A 23022-nucleotide genomic window follows, 5' to 3' on the forward strand; every position below is an offset into this window, starting at 1 on the left:
GAGAGAGAGAGAGAGAAGAAATTCTCCTAAAGGAAACCTTCAGCTCTGGTGTCTTTGGTCTGAGCTTCATTGAGTTACATAAGATCTAAATACTCTCCACCCTTTTAAGTCCAGCAGCTCCAAGGTCAGTGAGCAGAACGTGAGATCAGGGTCGAGGCTCTGGGGGGCTCCCGGGGGCTCCAGGGGGAGGGGGGGGGGCACCGATGGCCCACTGGGGTTCCTCAGAGACGAAGCTGGTGCCATGAGATGTTCCGTCTCCATGCTCCTCTTATCTGCAGCGAGCAGCGAGCCCCCAGGACCGCCGGGGCTAATAACTCTTCACCACGACTCTCTGAAGGGTGGAGCTGCTGATGGAGGCACGTCAAAGTCCCTGCATCTTGCTCGATATCGGGTTATTCCGCTCCAATATCGACCCACTCCAATATCGACCCGCTCCAATATCGACTCGCTCCAATATCGACCCGCTATAATATCGACTCGCTCCAATATCGACCCGCTCCAATATCGACTCGCTCCAATATCGACCCACTCCAATATCAACCCGCTCCAATATCGACTCACTCCAATATCGACTCGCTCCAATATCGACCCGCTATAATATCGACTCGCTCCAATATCGACCCGCTCCAATATCGACTCGCTCCAATATCGACCCACTCCAATATCAACCCGCTCCAATATCGACCCACTCCAATATCGACTCGCCCCAATATCGACCTGCTCCAATATCGACCCGCTCCAATATCGACCCCTCTGACGTCGACTCTCTCCAATATCGACTCGCTCCAATATCGACCCGCTCCAATATCGACCCACTCCAATATCAACCCGCTCCAATATCGACCGCTCCAATATCGACTCACTCCAATATCGACCCGCTCCAATATCGACCCACTCCAATATCAACCCGCTCCAATATCGACCCGCTCCAATATCGACCCACTCCAATATCGACCCGCTCCAATATCTCCAATATCGACTCACTCCAATATCGACCCGCTCCAATATCGACCCGCTCCAATATCGACTCGCTCCAATATCGACCCGCTCCAATATCGACCCGCTATAATATCGACCTGCTCCAATATCGACCCGCTCCAATATCGACCCCTCTGACGTCGACTCTCTCCAATATCGACTCGCTCCAATATCGACCCGCTCCAATATCGACCCGCTCCAATATCGACTCACTCCAATATCGACTCACTCCAATATCGACCCGCTCCAATATCGACCCACTCCAATATCAACCCGCTCCAATATCGACCCGCTCCAATATCGACCCACTCCAATATCAACCCGCTCCAATATCGACTCACTCCAATATCGACTCACTCCAATATTGACCCACTCCAATATCGACTCGCCCCAATATCGACCTGCTCCAATATCGACCCGCTCCAATATCGACCCCTCTGATGTCGACCCGCTCCAAAAACGACTCGCTCCAATATTGACTCACTCCAATATCGACCCACTCCAATATCGACTCGCTCCAATATCGACCCGCTCCAATATCGACCCCTCTGATGTCGACCCGCTCCAAAAACGACTCGCTCCAATATTGACTCACTCCAATATAGACCCACTCCAATATCGACTCGCTCCAATATCGACCCGCTCCAATATCTCCAAAATCGACTCACTCCAATATCGACCCGCTCCAATATCGACCCGCTCCAATATCGACCCGCTCCAATATCGACTTGCTCCAATATCGACCCGCTCCAATATCGACCCGCTCCAATATCGACTTGCTCCAATATCGGCTCGCTCCAATATCGACCCGCTCCAATATCGACTCACTCCAATATCGACTGGCCTCCAGCCCCCCCCCCCCCCCCTCACACACACACACACACACACACATTCTTGATCCAATGGACCTGATCAGTTATCCAAAGCAGAAAATCAAAAACAAGGCGGTTGAGGGGACAGGAGAGTCCAGCAGCAGGATTAAATCACTGCCAGAGGAAAAAGAGCTGCGGTCCGGCTGCTGCTCTGGAGCTCGGCTGCTCATAATTCGAGCGGCGGCGAGGCCTGATAAATCTTCCATCATCGATATGATCTCGGGGCTGGCGGCCGGGCGTACGTTATCACCAGTGACACGCTCAATCCCTCCCAGATTAGATTCCCAAACCGGCCGGCGTCCCGACTGACAGGCGGCTTTAAGGAGCCCCGATGAATCAGCGCCGCTGCTGCGACCCCGGTCCACCTGAGCCAGCGTGACATCACTCACAACTGATGGACTTCCTGCCCCCCCCACCCCCCCAACCCCCCACCCCCACCCATCAGCACGCCGCCGCCAGAGAGCAACCAGGTTCTTCTGCTCGCAGCCAGAATAATCTGCTTCTGCGTCGTCGACAAGACGAGTGGCGAGAAGAGAAGAAACCCCCAGTGACTTGCAGGCGATGTTGTGAAGTTCCATCCATTCATCACACATGTTCACCCCCGTCCCCGCGCCGCCGCGGTTTTAGAAGAAAATAAACACGAATGACGCTCTTGAAACCCGTCAATGTGCTCCTCCTGCAGCGTGATGCGCTTCCTGTCCAGGTCCTGTTAGCATTAGCAGAGTCGTTCTTGTTGGGTCGAAACTAATTCTATCCTACTAAAACTCTCTTTCTGTTGCTTCTGTTTATTGATTTATTTCTATCAGGCATTAGCCTCTTAGCATTAGCATTTCGCTTCTGTCTCTTTCCGCAATGCAACATGATTAAAGATAAGTTAGAACCCCCCCGGATTGATCAACACACATTTACACAATCATTTTCCTGTTTGAATCAGCTTTTTTTTTTTTTTTTAAATAACAAGGTTTAGTTGCATTAATTCTCTGAGGTTTGTACTGAAGCTCAGGTTCACGTCAGGAAGTCCACAACTGTAAAAATGATGTCAGTGAAGACGGTGGACCTGAGGAACCAAACTCATGATCGGCAGCTTCAGACGTGAACATGAGGGGAACATGAGGGGAACATGAGGGGAACATGAGGGGAACTAGAGGGGAACTTAAGGGAACATGAGGGGAACATGAGGGGAATGTGAGGGGAACTTGAGGGGAATGTGAGGGAACATGATGGGAACTTGAGGGGAATGTGATGCGAACATGAGGGGAACTTGAGGGGAACGTGAGGGGAATGTGAGGGGAACATGAGGGGAACTCGAGGGGAACTTCAGGGGAACGTGAGGGGAACTTGAGGGGAATGTGAGGGAACATGATGGGAACTTGAGGGGTGTGTGAGGCGAACATGAGGGGAACATGATGGGAACTTGAGGGGAACGTGAGGGGACTGTGAGGGGAACATGATGGGAACTTGAGGGGAACGTGAGGGGAGTGTGAGGGGAACATGAGGGGAACTCGAGGGGAACTTCAGGTGAACATGAGGGGAACTTGAGGAGAACGTGAGGGGAATGTGAGGGGAACTCGAGGGGAACTTCAGGTGAAAATGAGGGGAACTTGAGGGGAACTTGAGGAGAACGTGAGGGGAATGTGAGGGGAACATGAGGGGAACGTGAGGGGAATGTGAGGGGAACTTGAGGGGAACATGATGGGAACTTGAGGAGAACGTGAGGGGAATGTGAGGGGAACGTGAGGGGAACGTGAGGGGAACTTGAGGGGAACTTGAGGGGAACGTGAGGGGAACTTGAGGGGAACGTGAGGGAACATGATGGGAACTAGAGGGGAACTTGAGGGGAACTTAAGGGGAACATGAGGGGAACTTGAGGGGAATGTGAGGGAACATGATGGGAACTTGAGGGGAACTTGAGGGGAATGTGAGGGGAACTTGAGGGGAACATGAGGGGAACTTGAGGGGAACTTGAGGGGAACGTGAGGGAACATGATGGGAGCGTGAGGGAACATGATGGGAACTAGAGGGGAACTTGAGGGGAACTTAAGGGGAACATGAGGGGAACTTGAGGGGAATGTGAGGGGAACTTGAGGGGAATGTGAGGGGAACTTGAGGAGAACGTGAGGGGAATGTGAGGGGAATGTGAGGGGAACGTGAGGGGAACGTGAGTGGAACTTGAGGGGAACTTGAGGGGAACGTGAGGGGAACTTGAGGGGAACGTGAGGGAACATGATGGGAACTAGAGGGGAACTTGAGGGGAACTTGAGGGGAACTTAAGGGGAACATGAGGGGAACTTGAGGGGAATGTGAGGGAACATGATGGGAACTTGAGGGGAACTTGAGGGGAATGTGAGGGGAACTTGAGGGGAACTTGAGGGGAACTTGAGGGGAACTTGAGGGGAACTTGAGGGGAACATGAGGGGAACTTGAGGGGAATGTGAGGGGAACTTGAGGGGAATTTGAGGGGAACATGAGGGGAACGTGAGGGGAATGTGAGGGAACTTGAGGGAAACTTGAGGGGAATGTAATGGGAACTTGAAGGGAACATGAGGGGAACGTAAGTAGAATGTAAGGAGAACTTGAGGGGAACGTGAGTGGAACGTAAGGAGAACGTGAGGGGAATGTGAGGGGAACGTAAGTAGAATGTCAGGAGAACTTGAGGGGAACGTGAGTGGAACGTAAGTAGAATGTCAGGAGAACTTGAGGGGAACGTGAGTGGAACGTAAGGAGAACGTGGGGGGAATGTGAGGGGAACATGCCGTCACGCCGTCGAGCATTCAGGCTCCTGAATAGCACTGCCCTCACTGATCAATACCAGGTTCCTCTTTGGTCTTTACTTTGGTATTTTTAGTCTTGTGTGGTTGATGTGGGGGGGTGGGCAGGGACGACTCAGGGGGATAACATTTTTTAGTGTTGTTTCATGTCTTGGCGTCTCTGAGAAACATTGTCCTGTCAATGTCTTGTTTGTAAATTGTCACATTTACTTACCCCGGGACTTGCAGATGTGATTTAGCCCCCGGCTAAATCTGGTACAGTGCATCAAATGGCAACATTTAATGTTAAATCGTACACGGTCCCTTTTAAATAAATAAGTGAAATGAGACGAAATATTATTTGTCAAAAAAAAAAAAAACAGTCAATAATTCATTGAGTGAGCCTCTTTAATGTAAAATAAATGAGAGACATTGACAGGAGGTGCTGGAGGAACTACATGTGGAGGAACTGTTTCCTGGAGCACGAGGTCAAGATGCTTGGAGCAGGATGGCGGCTGCTGCACTTTACTGGTTCATTGAAAGGGTTCCTGTGGTGGTTCGTTAAAGGAGGAGGAGGAGGAGGAGGAGGAGGACGATGCTCACCTGTCACTGTACGCTGCGGTGGTGGTGGGCTGAGCAAATCTGTACGCTGCATAGCCGCCCTGCAAGAAGAGCACAGTGTCATCGACCAATAGGAGCAACCTGCAGAGACAGAGGCTGCAGCACACACACACACACACACACACACACACACACACACACACACACACACACACACACACACACACACCAGAAACGGCCCGACTGGTTAAATGTCATTGCACAGCCATCCTGGTAATTACAGCTGCAGCGCCCCCGCGGTGACACCAGAGGGTGCTGTTTGATATATGGAGGGGCGGTGTTGGGAGTTGAAGACCATCTTCGGGGGGTGGTGGGGTGGGGTGGGGGGGTGGGGTTCCACCAGCAACATAACAAAGGCCATGTGAGCCTGAAATCAGCTTGTTTTCAGTCTCCGCAGCTACATTATTGAAGATCCCTCGTTCTTTTCATCTCCTCTGCTCACCCCCCCACCCCTCATAGCCCCCCCCCTCCCCCCCCTCCCCCCCCACCCCACCAGCACGGCTCACAGATGAAACCGGTCGGATGTCGGCTGAGTCGGGCCCGCGTCATGGGGAAAGAATTAAAGACGTGCTTGTGGAGGGCTGCGATGACTCTCTGTGAGAAATGAAGCTGTGCTCCCACTGTTTTTCTATTAGTGTGTGTGTGTGTGTGTGTGTGTGTGTGCGTGCCGCTCTGCGGCCGGACGGCGTTGGAGCACCGCCTCAATAATGCATGTTTTCATTTATTTTTAAAGCGGAGGGGGACGACGGCGGCCCGGCCGGCGCTGCACACGGAATCAGGTCAGAGGCCACGGCGACGACGACGACAACGACCGAATCCCACCTTCCTCATCCTCATCCTCCTCATCCTCGCTGCTCCCGAGGGACGGCAGTGTCCCGCACTCCGGGAAGACGACTTCCTGCGGGACCGGCGTGCCGCGGGGGCCGCGCTGATTACAGCAACAGCCCCAACAAACACCGGCCAATAAATCACTCCCCGCACTGTCAGCCGCCGCTGCCGCCGCCGCTGCACATCTGTTATTGTGTCGCGGAGACGCCGCGTTATGCAGTCGTGTGTTTCCACATGCGTGCATGCATATGTATTAGCTTTGCATGTCGCGTGTACATTTATACATATGTGTGTGTGTGTGTGTGTATGTGTGAAGGCCGCCGCCCTCTCTGCACAGGCTGCACCTGTAATCGCATTACGTTTCTGCATGAGAGACACTAACACCCAATCATGTGTAAAGTCAGAAGATTAAAAGAAAAACAAAAAAAACAAAACCTTCTCTTGGTGAACAAAAGCGGTTCCATCATGTCTGGAAGAGAAAAGTAGAAATCTGAACGACCTGATGTCCCTCTGCTGCTGCAGGTTTAGGAGAATCAGTTCCGTTGTCAAATTGTCGACTCTGAGAAAGAACAAGGTTTAAAGGTTCCGATCTAATCATGTTTTTATTGATCGAACTGTTTCAGGTCATTCGGGACCTTTTCTTAATTAACTGCTGTAGGTTTACTGTGTTTAAAGGAGTTTGCAGCTCGAGGTGGAAACTGGTTTTCTTTTACAATAGTACTGCGTTGTCACAGTAGAATACTTGGAGTTGAGTCGGAGCTTTTACTGACGTCGTTTCTGTTTTTGGTTGAGGAAGCCGGCGCCGTTTCTCCTTCCAGCTTCACGCTTCAGCTCTTCTTCATGGCTTTTATAGTTTGGTATGATGCAGGGTTCCTGGATCACTTTATTTGTTCTGCTGCTCTAGGTTTAGACTGCTGAGATCCTTTTAAAGTGTGGCTGCTCTTGGTTTAGACTGCTGAGATACATTTCAGTTTTGGCTGCTCTAGGTTTAGACTGCTGAAATACTTTTTGAGTTTGGCTGCTCTAGGTTAAGACTGCTGAGATCCTTTTCAGTTTTGGCTGCTCTAGGTTTATACTGCTGAGATTCCTTTTAGTTTTGGCTGCTCTAGGTTTATACTGCTGATATACTTTTCAGTTTTGGCTGCTCTAGGTTTAGACTGCTGATATACTTTTAAAGTGTGGCTGCTCTTGGTTTGGACTGCTGAGATACTTTTAAAGTGTGGCTGCTTTAGGTTTAGACTGCTGAGATACTTTTCAGTTTTGGCTGCTCTAGGTTTATACTGCTGAGATTCCTTTTAGTTTTGGCTGCTCTAGGTTTATACTGCTGAGATACTTTTCAGTTTTGGCTGCTCTAGGTTTAGACTGCTGATATACTTTTAAAGTGTGGCTGCTCTTGGTTTGGACTGCTGAGATACTTTTAAAGTGTGGCTGCTCTAGGTTTAGACTGCTGAGATACTTTTCAGTTTTGGCTGCTCTAGGTTTAGACTGCTGATATACTTTTAAAGTGTGGCTGCTCTTGGTTTGGACTGCTGAGATACTTTTAAAGTGTGGCTGCTCTAGGTTTAGACTGCTGAGATACTTTTCAGTTTTGGCTGCTCTAGGTTTAGACTGCTGATATACTTTTAAAGTGTGGCTGCTCTTGGTTTGGACTGCTGAGATACTTTTAAAGTGTGGCTGCTCTAGGTTTAGACTGCTGAGATACTTTTCAGTTTTGGCTGCTCTAGGTTTAGACTGCTGATATACTTTTAAAGTGTAGCTGCTCTAGGTTTAGACTGCTGAGATACTTTTCAGTTTTGGCTGCTGTAGGTTTAGACTGCTGAGATACTTTTACAGTGTGGCTGCTCTTGGTTTAGACTGCTGTAGATCTGCTGCTTCAGGATCAGACTGTAGAAACAGCCAGGTTTACTTCAGAGCCATTTCCTGCTCTCTGCATTACTAATGATGATCACACTTGTCACAGAGTAATTGAACATAGTGGAATAAAAATATATTTGATGAAAATAATTAATGATTTCATACATTATTTATCACTAACTAAGTCAGAAATGGTTAATTTTGAGAAAGTTACAGATGTCAGAAAATAATTCTCACAGAGTTTGTTTCGACTAAAAAGTTGTGAGTAACACAGTAAATTACTTGTGAAACAGAGTAACTAAGTTACTTTAGTGAACAGCTTTGGGTAAAAGTAATGTTCTGATGTTGTCGGTCAGGCAGAGTAACAAAAAACATTGGATTACTTCTGATGAAAGTACAGAGTAGTGTGTGATAAATGACTTTATTTGAGAAGCAGCTGTCAGCTGGTTGAACATAAGGGACACTGGGGGGGCCATGGGGGGCAGGGGGGGGGGGGGTCGAGGGGGGCTTGGTACCCCCCTTCAAACACTCTGGAGCATTGCAGTGGCCATCAGCCAAACTAATGGCTATAAAGCATCGGGGGGGCGACTGACGGGTTGAGTGATGGCGGGACCTGAGAAGGCCTGGTCGGAGGAGGTGGAGGGGTTGGGGGGGGGGGGGGGGGGGGTGGACAGGACTCAGCCAGAGGTGGCTGCCAGACAAACACCGTAACTCAGAATGCAGCTCGGGGGTGAAATACACTCCGATCATGTGAGCTGCTGTGTACGTCATTCATCACTGGGGTCCTCGGGGGGGGGGGGGGGGGAACTGTCACTGCCGCCCACTGTCATCTCACTATCTCTGCTCACAGGCCAGAGTGGAAGGTCTGGAATTGTGTCAGAGCGGGGCAGTGGGGCGGGGGGGGGGGGGGGGGGGGGGGGTAATTTCTGCATTATCTCCACAGTGAAGAGGCTTTTCTCTGAACGACCCCCGGTTTGACCCCCGGTTTGACCCCGCCTGCACTCGCTACTCCACAGGGACGGATAATCCTCTTATCTCCACCGGGCTGATGGCTGGGAGGCCCCGGTGCCCCCCCACAGGGCAGGTAGGAATACCCCCCAATACCCCTGTGCTCTGTTTGACTCCAGTAGGAGTAACTCAGTTAAACGAGTACATTACTTTCCTTTCTGATACCAACGGAGCAGATTGCTTCCAAAAATTACTCGGGGACACGCAGAAAGTTGGTGGAATCGATATGATGAATTTGTTTCGCAGCATTAAAAGCTTTACTTCAGGAGAGAAAAAAGTGATGTACTCACATAAATCTCTGCACCGTAGAATCCGTCCTGGTAGACCACCCTGTGGGGGGGGGAGGGGTGTTGCAGGTTACTCAAAGTTACTATCTGTACTGGAACAAATTACTCATCACACAAAGTAACTCAATGCACCAAAAAATAAAGGCAGATTGTTAAATTGGCATTGTCTACATGATTGGTGGCATGCTAATGCTATCATGGAGCTAATGTAGGATAGCCGCGACTTTCCTGAAATAAAGCGCTGAATTAAACTCAAAGATTCAATACTTTTGTTTGTTTTTTTTTTATTGACTATTACTAAAACAATCCCATTCCAAAATATATCATAAAACGTATTTTAACCAATACTGTCAAAACCAAAGAAAAGAAGCTTAAAAACTCCCACAGCTAACTTGTTGTCTTATGTTATCTATTAGCTAAATGCTACTGTTAACGACAAAATAATTTCGAGCATACAATGCTAAAGAGCTAACGCTAATTTAAAGACAATTCTGATGTGGCGTTAGTGGCAGAAGTCACCGATTCACTTTTATCACGTATTTTTGGAAATACCAAATTCTAAAAATAAAGAATTAAAACCACATAAACAGAAGAATAAGTCAAACTTCCGTGACGAAACGTAACAAACGTATGATTCATGTTAGGGTTAGCTTCACGCTTCGGTTGTTGACTGAATCGAAGCCTGCTAGCGGTAGATAGCTGTTAGCTTAATTCTTTATTGCTGCACTTGCCTGCAGACTAAAGCAGGATTTCTGACCTTTGACCTTTCAAACTGAAAACCCCCAGATTTCTAATGCTGACCGTTAGCATCATTTCACTGCAGGTTTCTGTTGGGTAACAGTTTTGACATAACGCAGAACCGTCGACGGCGCCAGTGAATGGATACTCACGCTCCGTAAGCCGGGATGGGCGGCGGCGGCGGGGCCGTGCGGAACGTGTTGTAGACGGCCCGTCCCCGTCCTCGCAGGTGGGCGCCCCGGTAGGCTACGGTGGCCCCTGTGGCCGGGTAGGGAAACCCTGTGACTGGAGGAAACAGGAAGAGGAGGATTGACGGGGAGAAGACGGCGGCCTGGTGTTGCTCACCTTGTGACAGAATACATTAGAGAGACGTGCGGCGAGGCGCTCGCCGTGACAGAATGCATGGGGAGATGCGTGGGGGGGTGTGGGGTGGGGGGGAGTGGGGGGGGTCGGCCTGATTGTGGTCACAGATTACAGACGTCACGACTCCACTTAACCTTCAATCAGAGAGCTGGACTGATTACAGGCGGTGGAGCTGCTCACAAACACACTGCGCTGATTAAATCCCACCGCACGTAGCAACACATTCAGATTCTCCCCCATCACCCCCCTCCCACCACCACCACCATCACGGCCCCTCAAGATTTTAATGTTTGGAATCTATAGTTTTTTTGAAAAGTAACAGTTGAACAGTTTCACAATCTGTAGTTACAGTTACAATGTCAAACAAAGAGAAGTTCACACGTTCGTGTGACATGAAGTAATAGGAAATCAAAGTAACTATCAATACTGTTAAAAATGACTTCAAGCAATTTTACCAAACACAAGAACAGTCAATTCTTTTGATAATCGTGGGGCTCGATGGAATAAATCACTTCATATATATACAGTAAAACCTGTGATGTAGGGACGCCCTACAGTCCGAGGGCAAGTGTCCCCTGAAGACGGGTGTCCTCTCTTCATGAGGACAAATTGAATGACCAGTTGATGTTGAAGGAACCAAACATCAAATATGTTCTAGTTATTTAAAAGCACATAACTGAATCAATACAAGATGTATACAAGATAATGATTAAATAAGATTTAGTGTCCTTCAGGGACCACATCCAGTCCAGTTTCATCCTGAGTGACCAGACTGGTCAAATATTGCTTTAATAACCTTTAAATTTACACTTCAAAGTGTTTCTTTGTCCTGGTCTCAGTGTTTGGAGTGAAATTATCTATATTTTTACAAGATCAAACAGTTAGTACTGAAAACGATTACAATCTCAACATAAAGTCAATTTTAATGAAACATTCTGGTCAAAATACAATGAAATGTCAAAATAAAACTAGTATAAATCCTCAATAAGCTCCTTGGTGGGACCAGACTGGAGGCTCTTGGTGGGTTTTGGACCAGGGGCCTGATGTTCTCTGCTGTTAAGAGAAAGTTAAACTTAAATACGTGTGACGTGAGACTCGTCCTCCACCCTGTGCGCTAGGCTCCGCCCCTCTACTGGGGTTTATACAGAACATTAAGGAAGTGAACCAGAGTGTAGTAAGGAGACGATCATGAATCACCTGCAGCCTGAATATTCTAGTAATCTGGTCCAGACCAGGTATTTTGGTCGTTTCAGTGTCGCTCAGCTTGAAATGTTCCAGGAGAACCTGTCCCTCGTCCTCGTCAGGCAGCTTGTCCTCATTAAGTGTCCCTTGTCCTCGTCAGGCAGCTTGTCCTCATTAAGGTGTGTTAACAGTTAAATATGTGACGTGTCCCCCAGTACAGGTTCTATGACAACTAGGAAATAACGAACATTTTTGTTTAAAATAAAAAGCAACTTAGTAAAGAGTAAATTAAGTACTGTAGGAGGACTTTGAAGTACTGTAGTAATTTCTATCAATATTCTCATAACTAGGTAACAAGTTGGTAGTAGGAGGAGTAAATTAAAAGTATCTAGTACAGGAGTCCAAACCTTCTTCACCAGGAGCCACATGAGGAAAACCACACTACCAGTGGAGGCATTTATACTTGTTATTAGTACACAATTCTAACATAAAATCAAGTAAATATCTAAAAATACAAATATATCGATCATTAAAATGGCTGTTAGCATGAGACGTTGGTGCAAGGCAGTAGCATGAGGAATTAGCACGAGGCGCTAGCGCGAAGCTCTGGTGTGAGCCGTTAGCCTGAAGCATTGGCGCGAGACACTAGCGTGAGACGGTAGTGCAAAGCGTTACCGCAAAGTCTTGACTTGAGGCAATAGTGCGAGGCATAACACGTAGCGTTGGCACGAGGCGTTAGCGCAAAGTGTTGACACGATGCATTAGAGTGAGGTGTTCGCGCGAGGCATGAGCGCAAGGCATAACGCCAAGCGCTGGCGTGAGGCGATAGTGCGAGGCGTCGGTGCAAGGTGTTAGCGTGAGGTGTTAGCACGAAGCATTAGGGCGAGGCGTTAGCACGAAGTGTTAGCGCGGGGCGCTAAGCCCGAGCCTGTAAGGCGAGCGCTCCTAATGAAGGATGCCCGCCCCGCCGCCGTGGCTCCAATCAGCCTGACAGGGAGACGGATTAGCGCTGCTTTTAAAAACACGGCGCGGCCCGGTTTAATGTCTTCCGCCATTAGCATCACGCTCCATTAGCGGCTCCGCGCACATATTCAAACTCAGCGTCTCATTTGGCCAGGTGACGCCCACGCGGGGGCCACTTTGTTTGCCGCCTGGACTCGCCGCCGGCGCCCTCGTTCCCCCGGGTGATTTATAACGCTGACCTTGACATTTAAATTACTCTTGCTTTGTTGTTGCCGCGGACATCTTAGCGCAGTCGCTAAAGGGCAAAAACAATCCTCTCTGATAGTTTCTCACATGTTTTTTTTCCTCTTTAACAAATCGCTTTGCAGATTTCTCTCTTCGCGAGTGTTTTTTTTTGGGGGGGGGGGGATTTGTATGCAACATGCGCGCGGTGATGTATGTGAATGTAAACTCATAATGAGTTGGCGATAGGCTACACTGCTTCAATAATAACCCATAAATCAAAACGCTGTCACACCTTGGTGAGCGACTGAAAAGCAACAACGGTGCTCGAGAGCGCCAGCCTGCTCCAGCCACCAAAGTCAAACACCTTCTTTTCTCCGGGAGGGGGGGTGGGGTGGTGGTGGTGGTGGTGGGGGTATATATGAGTTATATGCCGAGGAGCGGCGGGGTCACGCCGCACCTCATATGTCATATGTGTCAACCTGAGAGGAGCTGAATACCTGCAGAGCCAGTTGGGCCCGAGGTAATCCGGCTGGGTGAACGTGACGGGGTCATAACCGGCTCCCATAAAGAAAGATCTGATTTTCCACAAGGTTGATCCCTCTAATACTTCCAGCTCAAATACGTCGGGCAATGAGCACTTAATCCACGCACCGGGGACCCAAAACAGCTTAATCTAATCAAGAGTCTGGAGCTTAATTATCCCCCTAAAGTACACTCCAACAACCAGAGGATCTGTCGACATATATTAAGAAGCAATTAGCCTTTTCTTTTCTGTCATTGGCACAGCTGCTAGCGTCTCCCCGTCCTCCACGTTAAAAAAAAAAAAAAAAATTAAAAAGTCGTGAACCTGTGACTGAATCGCTGCCCGAGGTGGGGGTTGAAAGCAAAAACGACGTTAGCTTGAGAAGCTAAACGGCTAAGGCGAACCGGCTCCCCAATGAGTTCCCAATCCAACAACACCCTCATCTCGCCATCTTGTGAATATTAAGATACATGCTAATCCTGAATACCGCCAGGATTAAAGGTTATGCTACGACATGCTAACAGGAAGTAGCTTTTTGTAACTTTAAGCCGCATTTTTTTTTTTTTTTTTTTACAGAAGAATCTTTCAAAGCAATAAAAGGATCAAAGGTCATAAACCCCAGGAGGGTGGACATTTCAAGCTAGCCGTTAAAGAGCTAACAGGCGGCCATTTTTGACTAAGTTTTTGTTTTCATTAAATGGACTTCACTGATATCGCACTTTTCCACCTCATAAACCTCAAAATGTTTTCTTTTCAGAAAGTAGAATTTGCTTTTGTTGCTGATTTTAAAGATAAAATCAACACATTTGAATATATGGGGACCAACATGATAAATGTGTGTGTATTATTTTTACACAGTTTATGCCGTGTCTGTATTTTTTCAAAAGTTTTTTGTACATTTTCATGTTTTTTTTATTTTTTTATTTTACAAATTTTACACAATATCTGTATTTTTTAAACAGTGTTTCATATTTGTATTTGTTTTTTGTTTTTGTTTTTACAGTTTTTAATATATCTCAATCTGTTTTTTGGATTTTACATTTCTTCAGAAACTATTTCCAAAATGTTTATTCATTTAATAGTTTACAGTAGAATTAGTAGGAGTTGCAACACAACAACAAGAATATTAAATATTTCTGGTTTTCTTATCTTGCTGTTATTTAGTGAATCTTTGAATATAATCAAACTGTATGCGAGGTGTTTTTTGTGCTTTTTTCTTTTTTTGGGTAGAAAACCAGCTTCTGGTCCACCCAGCATCACTTCCTCTTCCTGCAAGAAGAGGAAGAGGAGGAGGAGGAGGAGGAGCCGCTCTCCCGCTGGAGGAGGTTAAGAGCGTGGCGCCCGCACGAGCCTCTCATCCGTCATTCTCCTGAATGGGTTTTGAGGACAATAAACCTGTAGCGCCAGGACGAATGGAGACGAAGTGCGCTGTCAGCGCGCCAGGATTTATGGCTCCCAATTTCACTGATCTCCTGCACAGAAATGAGGACTGATAAACAGTGATTAATCGCTTTTATATCCCATTTTACTCCCACCAAAAGTATATTAACTGCGAGCTGTGATGATTTTTTTTTTTTTTTTTTGGGGGTGGGGGGAGAGATGTCCCGAATCCAGAAGCTCCGGTCAGGATCCGTCTCTCCGCCCCCAGAAGCGGAGTTTTGCCTCTCATTAGGGAGGGTTTGTTTCAGAAATGTATCTCTTATTTATGTTTCCCATCTTCCCAGCTGGCAAGCATATGTTGTCGTTTAGGCTTGGCAAACTCCAGCGCCGTGTCAAGAAGACTTGAAAAATTAGCAGCCAATAAATCACCCAACCCCTCCTGCTTCCCTGCCTGGAGTGCTGGACCACACTCCCTCTGATTTATGACACGATGTGGGAAGTGTGTGAGCATGTGTGTGTGTGTGTGTGTGTGTGTGTGAGCATGTGTGTGTGTGTGTGTGTGTGTGTGTGTGTGTGTGTGTGTGTGTGTGTGTGTGTGTGTGTGTGAGCATATGTGTGTGTGTGTGTGTGAGAGTGTGAGCGTGTGTTTGGAACCGGGACGTGTTTTAGTGTCTGTGTTCTACATAGGTTATCTATTTCTGTATGCTATGGTCCAAACTAAAAAAGAAATAAAAAAACTCTGTGTGTGTGTGTGTGTGTGTGTGTGTGTGTGTGTGTGTGTGTGTGTGTGTGTGTGTGTGTGTGTGTGTGTGTGTGTGTGTGTGTGTGTGTGTGTGTGTGTGTGTGTGTGTGTGTGTGTGTGTTAGCATTACTTCGTGTCCACACTTTAAAATTTTAGTGGAAATTGGATCCGAATGTCTCATGGTGCGTTCGTTAGCATCTCTACAGGTGAGGGTGGGGGTAATTATCGGGGGGGGGAGGTCCATGGATCAAGAGCCTGAGGGATTGAGGTGTGTGTGGAGGGTGGAGGGGCCTGAGGGTGGGTGGGGGGGCAGAAGATGTGTTGGGGGCATATGAGGGGGGCGGAGGTATGTGGGGGTGTTGGAGGACCAGGGTAGTGGGGCGCGGGGAGGGGGGGTTCTGAGGGTCCGGGATGGAATAAAAGTGATGGATGGCTGCTCTCTGTCAGGGCGGGTTATTTAGCGTCCGGCCGTAAAGCTGTCCGGGGAACGAACAGATTTTAGTCTAATGAGCAGAAAGGAAAGCCGTTAAAGTGGCGCGATGTGCTCAGCACTTCTTCCAAATGAAATAGTACCATTTCCCCCTCATTAAAATGCAAAGGGTTCATATAACATACAGCCATAAAGCCGGCATGTCGGAGGCAGCGAGAGAGGGAAACCCCCCCGAGCGACCCCCCCCACCCCCCCCACCCCACCACCCCACCACCCCGCACCCCCCCATCGCAGGCCTGCCAACAATATCGCTCACTCAATCTCCCTTATTCCGTTAGCTCTGTAAAAGTCAATCTGCCGCACTTGGCAAATCCATCCACAGCGGCAGCCTCCACAATCTGATAACAGTTGCAGGGCGCCCGCTCTTCAAATCACTTTTTTTTTTTTCCCCCTGCTCTGCAGCTTTACAGTAGAACAAACACTGTGTGCGGCGCCGCCGCCGCCACTCGGAGCCGCCGCGGATCATCCACTGCTTATCACCGCCGCTTTGATTCCAGGAGGGGGGATTCGTGTTCGGGGGCTCAGGATCAACCCGGCGGGACCGACTCCAGGGTCAGATTGGGATTAGCCGCGGCTGATAGCGGCCCCGGGGGCAATGCATGAGGTGTGTGTGTGTGTGTGTGTTCAGGGGGGGAAGGGGGGTGCTCTTACCGGCATACAGCTCAGGACCGTAAACAGCTCCGACCACCGGGTTCAACTTCCAGCCTGCAGGGCAAAGGAGACGCTCAGTGAGCCGCAGAACTTCCACCAGCTTTAAACACAACTTTTACTGTGAAAAACACAAAAAACCCCAACTAAAATAAATGAAGCCACGGTTGAAATACCACCGTGTGCCACAAGGTGGTGTCGCGAGTCGCTCTATTCTCCTGCAGCAGCTCTTCCTTCCCGCTTTGTATATACTGTCTATTCTTTACTGCACAATTTGACACTTTGATTCATACGTCAACCAATATTTATCTTGTGTGCTTTCATTTCCATTATTATTAACGTTAACATTATTATTATTAACGTTAACATTGTTATTACGTTAACTTTGTTGTGCATTTTAAATTTCTGTTCTTCTAATCTTATTAAAATTGTGGTTTCGGTGTGGATCAAGTACTAAAAACTTATGATTGGAATACAACAAATTAAAGACTTGACTTCGTGAACAGATCACCTGTAATACCACCGTGTGCCACAAGGTGGTGCAGTGAGACACTCCATCCTTCTGCAGCAATTTTACTTTCTTTATACAGAACTTTCACTGTTAAAAAAACAACTAAAATGAGTTCAAAAGCTGCTCTTGTAATACCACTCTGAGCCACAAGGTGGTGATTAAAATATGAATAGTTGAATTTAGCTTATTCGTTTTAAATTCACGTTTTAAATGAGGTCTATACAGTATAAAATGAAGAAAAAAAATAGAAGTTAAACAGTTTTATGAGATTTGGAGGAACGGTGTTCTTCTCTTGAGAAATTTCCAGAAAGATTTTTTTTTTTCTTTTATGATAAAAATCCTAGAATTGAATCTGCAGATGAATATTTCTGAATTCCTGGCCGTCGCTCACCATTCGTGTACGGGTTAGCCACCTTTTTGTTCGTCATCACTCGTGCTGTTGCATTGTTCACCTGTTGGGAGGAACACACACACACACACACACACACACACACACACACACACACACACACACACACACACACACACACACACACACACTGTTAGATCATTGGACAGTGGACTCTGGGCGGTGAGGGAAACATGCACCAAGTCACAAATCGCGAGTGGGAAACAAATGCAACGATCTGATTGGCTCCTGATGGCCTGGTGATGATGACTGAGGACAGGTGTATTGGATTACTTCTCGCAGAAGGTAACTGAGACAATAACGGCTAACGTAGGTACTTAAAAAGGTCCAGTACGTTTGAATATAAATGATATAACATATCACTTGTCAAAGAGAGTAACTAAGTAAAAAAAAAAAAAATTCAGTTATTAATGGATTCAGTTATCCATTATTCAGTAGATCATAGTGATAAAGTATTTTTGATCATGATAACAAGTAACTAAGTACTTGTAGTGATGAGATGAGATGTTAAACTTTTCAGGAAGAGTAACTAAGTAAAACCTGCATTAGATTTTCTATCATAAAAGTAAATAAGAAAGTACATTAATTATGAAAATAGTCAGTATCCATGTACTAGATTACTGTGAATAGAGTATTTTTACTCAGGACTTATAGAAATTAAGTGATGAAGTGTTTTAAGCTTCATGACAAATAAAGTGGTGAAGTGGACGAAGATGTGTGAAAACAAGAAATCATAATTAGTGACATCACAGGAGGGTCTCGTCTGATGTCACTCGATGATGATGATGAGGATGATGATGATGATGATGATGAGGATGAAGGTGACGACATGCATTCATTCTGCATTTCCAGGCCATGACGGACAGTTTAAGTCCCGCCTCCCACAGAGAGGAAGTGACAGTATGCTGCATGCTTCCGACACACACACACACACACACACACACACACACACACACACACACACACACACACACACACACACACACACACACACACACACACACAAGCACACGCACACGCACGCACACGCATACGCATACGCACACGCACGCATACTGTACACGCGCACACAGCAGGCTGCATGCGGTTGCATGCGTGGAGTCTCAGCAGGCAGGAGGAGGAAGAGGAGAAGATGAAGAAAGGAGGAAGCACCTCGATTTTGCGTCCCTCTACGATTGTACCGTTTAGTTTCTCCCGCGCACGATCCGCATCTGTGCTTGTTTCAAAAGTTACAAACCCAAAGCCCTGACAGGGCGGCAGCGCAGAGGAAGAAGTGGAAACACAAACACACACACACACACACACACACACACAACACATAGGCAGACACACACACACACGCATACACACACACACGCACACACAGACAGACACACACAGGAGCAGGTGAGCAGAGTGGAGTTGTAAGCAGCAGATTAATTAGAGGCAGTTAGTGAGGCGTCAGGAAACAGATCGGAGGAGAGCAGCAGCTCGGTGCCTTGACCCCACACACACACACACACACACACACACACACACACACACACACACACACACACACACACACACACACACACACACACACACACTCCACAGTGTGGCAGAACATGTCACATGACCACTGGGGGAAGTCAATTCTCAGCATGCTCTCTGTTAAGCCACGATCCCACCACAATCCGTGGGGTCATGGTTGGGGGGTCAGGGTTGGGTGGGTCAGGGTTGTGGGGTCAGGGTTGGGTGGGTCAGGGTTGGGTGGGTCAGGGTTGGGGGGTCAGGGTTGTGGGGTCAGGGTTGGGGGGGGTCATGGTTGGGGGGGTACGGGGGGGTACCCAGACCCAACTCTGTCTCGTGGTCCCAGATAGTATGGTTAACGTGTCGGCGGGGTCGTGAACGACGCAGGGACGTGTTGGGCGAACAAGGTGGCGGCCAGCCTTTTGGTACTATCCACAACTTTTGCGAATGGAAACCCATCCTGAACCGCATCGAACTGTAGTATACTGTATCATCCTGTACTACACTGCATCGTACTGTAGCGTTTTATATTGTATCGCACTGTACCATATCGTACTATCTGGTATCGTACTGTACCGTATCATAATGTACCGTACCGTATTGTACTGTACCGTATCGTACTGTACCGTATCGTTATAGTACTGTACCGTATCGTATAGTACTGTACCGTATCGTACTGTACCGTATCGTATAGTACTGTACCGTATCGTATAGTACTGTACCGCATCGTACTGTACCGTATCGTATAGTACCGTACCGCATCGTATCGCACTGTACCATATCGTACTGTATCATATGGTACTGTACCGTATCACACTGTACCGTATCACACTGTACCGTATCGTACAGTACCATATCGTACTGTATCGTATCGCACTGTACCATATCATACTATCTGGTATCGTACTGTACCGTATCGTACTATATCGTATAGTACTATACCGCATTGTATCGCACTATACCATATCGTACTGTATCGTATCGCACTGTACCATATCGTACTGTATCATATGGTACTGTACCGTATCACACTGTACCGTATCACACTGTACCGTATCGTACAGTACCATATCGTACTGTATCGTATCGCACTGTACCATATCATACTATCTGGTATCGTACTGTACCGTATCGTACTATATCGTATAGTACTATACCGCATTGTATCGCACTATACCATATCGTACTGTATCGTATCGCACTGTACCATATCATAATATACTGTACCGTATTGTACTGTACTGTATTCTACCATATCATACTGTACTGACTTATACTGTACTTTATTGTACTGTACTGGCAGATGCTGCATAGTGGAAATGAGGCTTTCAACAGTTTTTACTCTAAACTTGTTGAGGGGTTTGGAAAAGCAGGCTGACGGTGAAGAAAAGGGGACGTGATCCAGAAAGATCAGGATTATCTTCTGACCAGGGCGAGGGACGTTACGTCTCTTCTTCTGTTTGTAGTACAAAAATAACACTGGGGGCCGTTTACAAAACATTTTGCAACCCGTCAACCAATCTGCCCTCTGCCAATCAGCAACGCCTCTGAAACGTGTCCGACTGTGCTTTGCTGTGATTGGTGAAGACGGAAAAGGGGGCGGGGCCTGAGCTGAAGCAGTGAACCAGGTGATTGATTTCTGCTGGTTTTATTAAGCTGAACTGGATGGGGCATGAACCACCCCCCCCCCCCCCCCGGGGGGGGGGGGGGGGCTTTGTCCCCCCCCTGGGGGGGAGGGGGGGGTTGTCACGTCCTTGAGTTATGGGGACTGGGAGACTGGACCTGAGCTCTGTGGTGGAGGCGTTAAGATATTCTGGCCAAACAAGCCCCCATTTCTATATATACTTATGGAGATATGGAGGGTGGGGGGGGGGGGGCGGGGTATCAGGGGCTGCGTGGCCGGCGCTGCCTGATAATTGCTTGAGGATGTAATACATGTGAGAGATGGCGAGGCGAGTGATCTGGTATGCATACGCAGGATCTGCGGCTGCTGTTTCCAGCATAAATAACACGAGACCTGTCCTCCGGGAGAGAGATAAAGAAATACACTCCCCCCCCCCCCCCCAAAAAAAAAGAGAAAAGAATTGAGGGCAAAATTAATCCTTTGGACATTCACCCGACTGCAGTTACCCCCCCTACACTCCATCGTTTTTTGGTTTTTTTTTCTTTATCATGCACAAATAATTAGCTTACAAGAGGAGCCAGAGCAGGCGCCATTTTTCAAAAGAGACAAACATATTGAATGCAAATTGCCAAAGCTTCATAGGAAATAGATTGTTTATTAATGACCCGGTCGCTTCATTATAAAGCACACAGCACAAGGGAGAGAGAGCGAGAGACCGAGAGAGAGAGTGAAAGAGAGAGAGAGAGAGAGGCATCATGGGTAATGGCTTTGTAGAGCACAAACAATAAATGCTTGTTATGGTGGAGGAGGCAGGTTTATCCGGTGCTCAATCTTGTCCGACCCTGTGTGTGTGTGTGTGTGTGGGGGGGGGGTTTCAGGGGGAGGGGGTGGGGGCAGAGGGGGGGGGTCGCGCCTGGTTTCAGGGCTCCCTGTTCACAGTACAGCACTGCCAGGTATGAATGGGAATCAATAGTATTCATGGCTGAGCAGCCAGCCTGTCTGCTTTATGAATGGAGCGCCGTGGAGCTTACTGCACTCTATTAAAGGAACAGCTGGGTGAGGAGAGCGCGCGGCGCGGTGTGGCGTGGCGCGGTGTGGCGTGGCGCGGCGTGGTGTGGCGCGGTGTGGCGTGGCGCGGCGCGGTGTGGCGTGGTGCGGTGTGGCGCGGCGCGGTGCAGCACACCTCCGCAGGCTTCACCTGTCCGCCGCCCGCCTCCTCAGACTGATACTGCAGGAAGCACATTGCTGCTGCAGCCCGAGCTGGAATTATCTCCACACACACACACACACACACACACACACACACACACACACACACACACACACACACACACACACACACACACACACACACACACACACACACACACACACACACGCACGCACACACGCACACACACACGGCAGTGATGCCGGGTGCGTGCATACTGGTGCAATGACTTTTTAAGAGGGAAGCTTTGAATTATCGTCGGTATTTTGAGCCTGGCGGAGCTTTGAAGGCACAGCGGGGCCTGGATTTATTCTCGGGAAGTGAATGTGTGAGCGGACGAGGCGCTACGTCACCACCACCCTGCAGGAAGTCGGCTGACCTGAATAAAAAAAAATCACGTTTTCAGTTTGTGGCCGTCGCTAAATCCAAGCCGTGTCGAGGAAGAAGATGTGCACACGGCAACGTCTTTAACGCGATGTCCGTTTCCACATTGATTTTTCTACAAGTTGTACTTCCAGAGGCCTCGAGCTCCGTCGTCGTGGAAACGGACTGAAAACGCCACGAATGTTTTCCGTTTCCACTTTCTAACCTCAAAGATCAAAGGAACGGAAACTCCACAGAACATGTCTTTATGTCTGCAGGTAACACTTTAACTAACCGTGAGTTAGTTAAAGTTAGTTAACCACAGTATTTTACGCGACCTGGAACAAACGCCCAATGAGTCGACGGTTCTCCTTACGGAGTCAACAACACTGCAAACACTCTCCGCACCGTTTCAAACTTCCGAGTGCTTGGTTGTCGTTGATAAGTTGTTTCTATAATCTCGTCACGTCTCGATGGGTTTTGGTTTGACGTCAGCCGCCGGCTCACAGAAGGTCACATTTCCTCAATAACTTCACGCAAACTCAAGCAAATTCATGGTTTGTATTTTGTTTTGTTCTAAAAGTTACATAAAAAAAGCTTTTAGAAAGGGTAGCTAACCATCTGTCATAGCATGCTAATACTTGTTCCAGTTACGTGGCTACAGGATAATGCTAAAACATCGAGTTACATCGTGCTTGTCCAGTAAACAGGAGTTCACAGTCATAGCAACCTGTGAATAGCCCCGGCTATTGGCAATGCTAATAGCTGCTACTGTAGGCGCAGTATTAGGCTAATGATAGTGGTTAGATAATAAAGATTTAATGAAATACTTTAACACCACACAGCGTTGAGTAATGCTGATGGCCGTTACCAAGGAAATGAGCTAATGCTAATGCGACTTGTTGGTGTGAGGAGTTAGCTGAATTAGCTCGGTTAGCTTCGATTCGATGAGCGACATTCTCCAG

The 23022-nt window shown here is 47.9% G+C and overlaps 1 protein-coding gene across 1 annotated transcript in view; it reads right to left on the reverse strand.

The window, feature by feature from the left end:
* LOC308141060 (RNA binding protein fox-1 homolog 3-like) overlaps positions 1-23022 on the reverse strand; it is a gene marked incomplete at both ends in the record, with an annotated part of 37744 nt that overhangs the window by 2864 nt on the left and 11858 nt on the right. The window contains 6 exons of the mRNA XM_080511063.1: positions 5201-5259; positions 9199-9238; positions 10086-10218; positions 16453-16506; positions 17352-17412; positions 18522-18614. Of these exons, the coding sequence (XP_080367189.1) occupies positions 5201-5259; positions 9199-9238; positions 10086-10218; positions 16453-16506; positions 17352-17412; positions 18522-18614 (440 nt within the window). The remainder of the gene's footprint in view (positions 1-5200; positions 5260-9198; positions 9239-10085; positions 10219-16452; positions 16507-17351; positions 17413-18521; positions 18615-23022) is intronic.

This window comes from Blennius ocellaris, assembly GCF_963422515.1.
Source record: "Blennius ocellaris genome assembly, chromosome: 16".
Taxonomy (NCBI): domain Eukaryota; kingdom Metazoa; phylum Chordata; class Actinopteri; order Blenniiformes; family Blenniidae; genus Blennius; species Blennius ocellaris.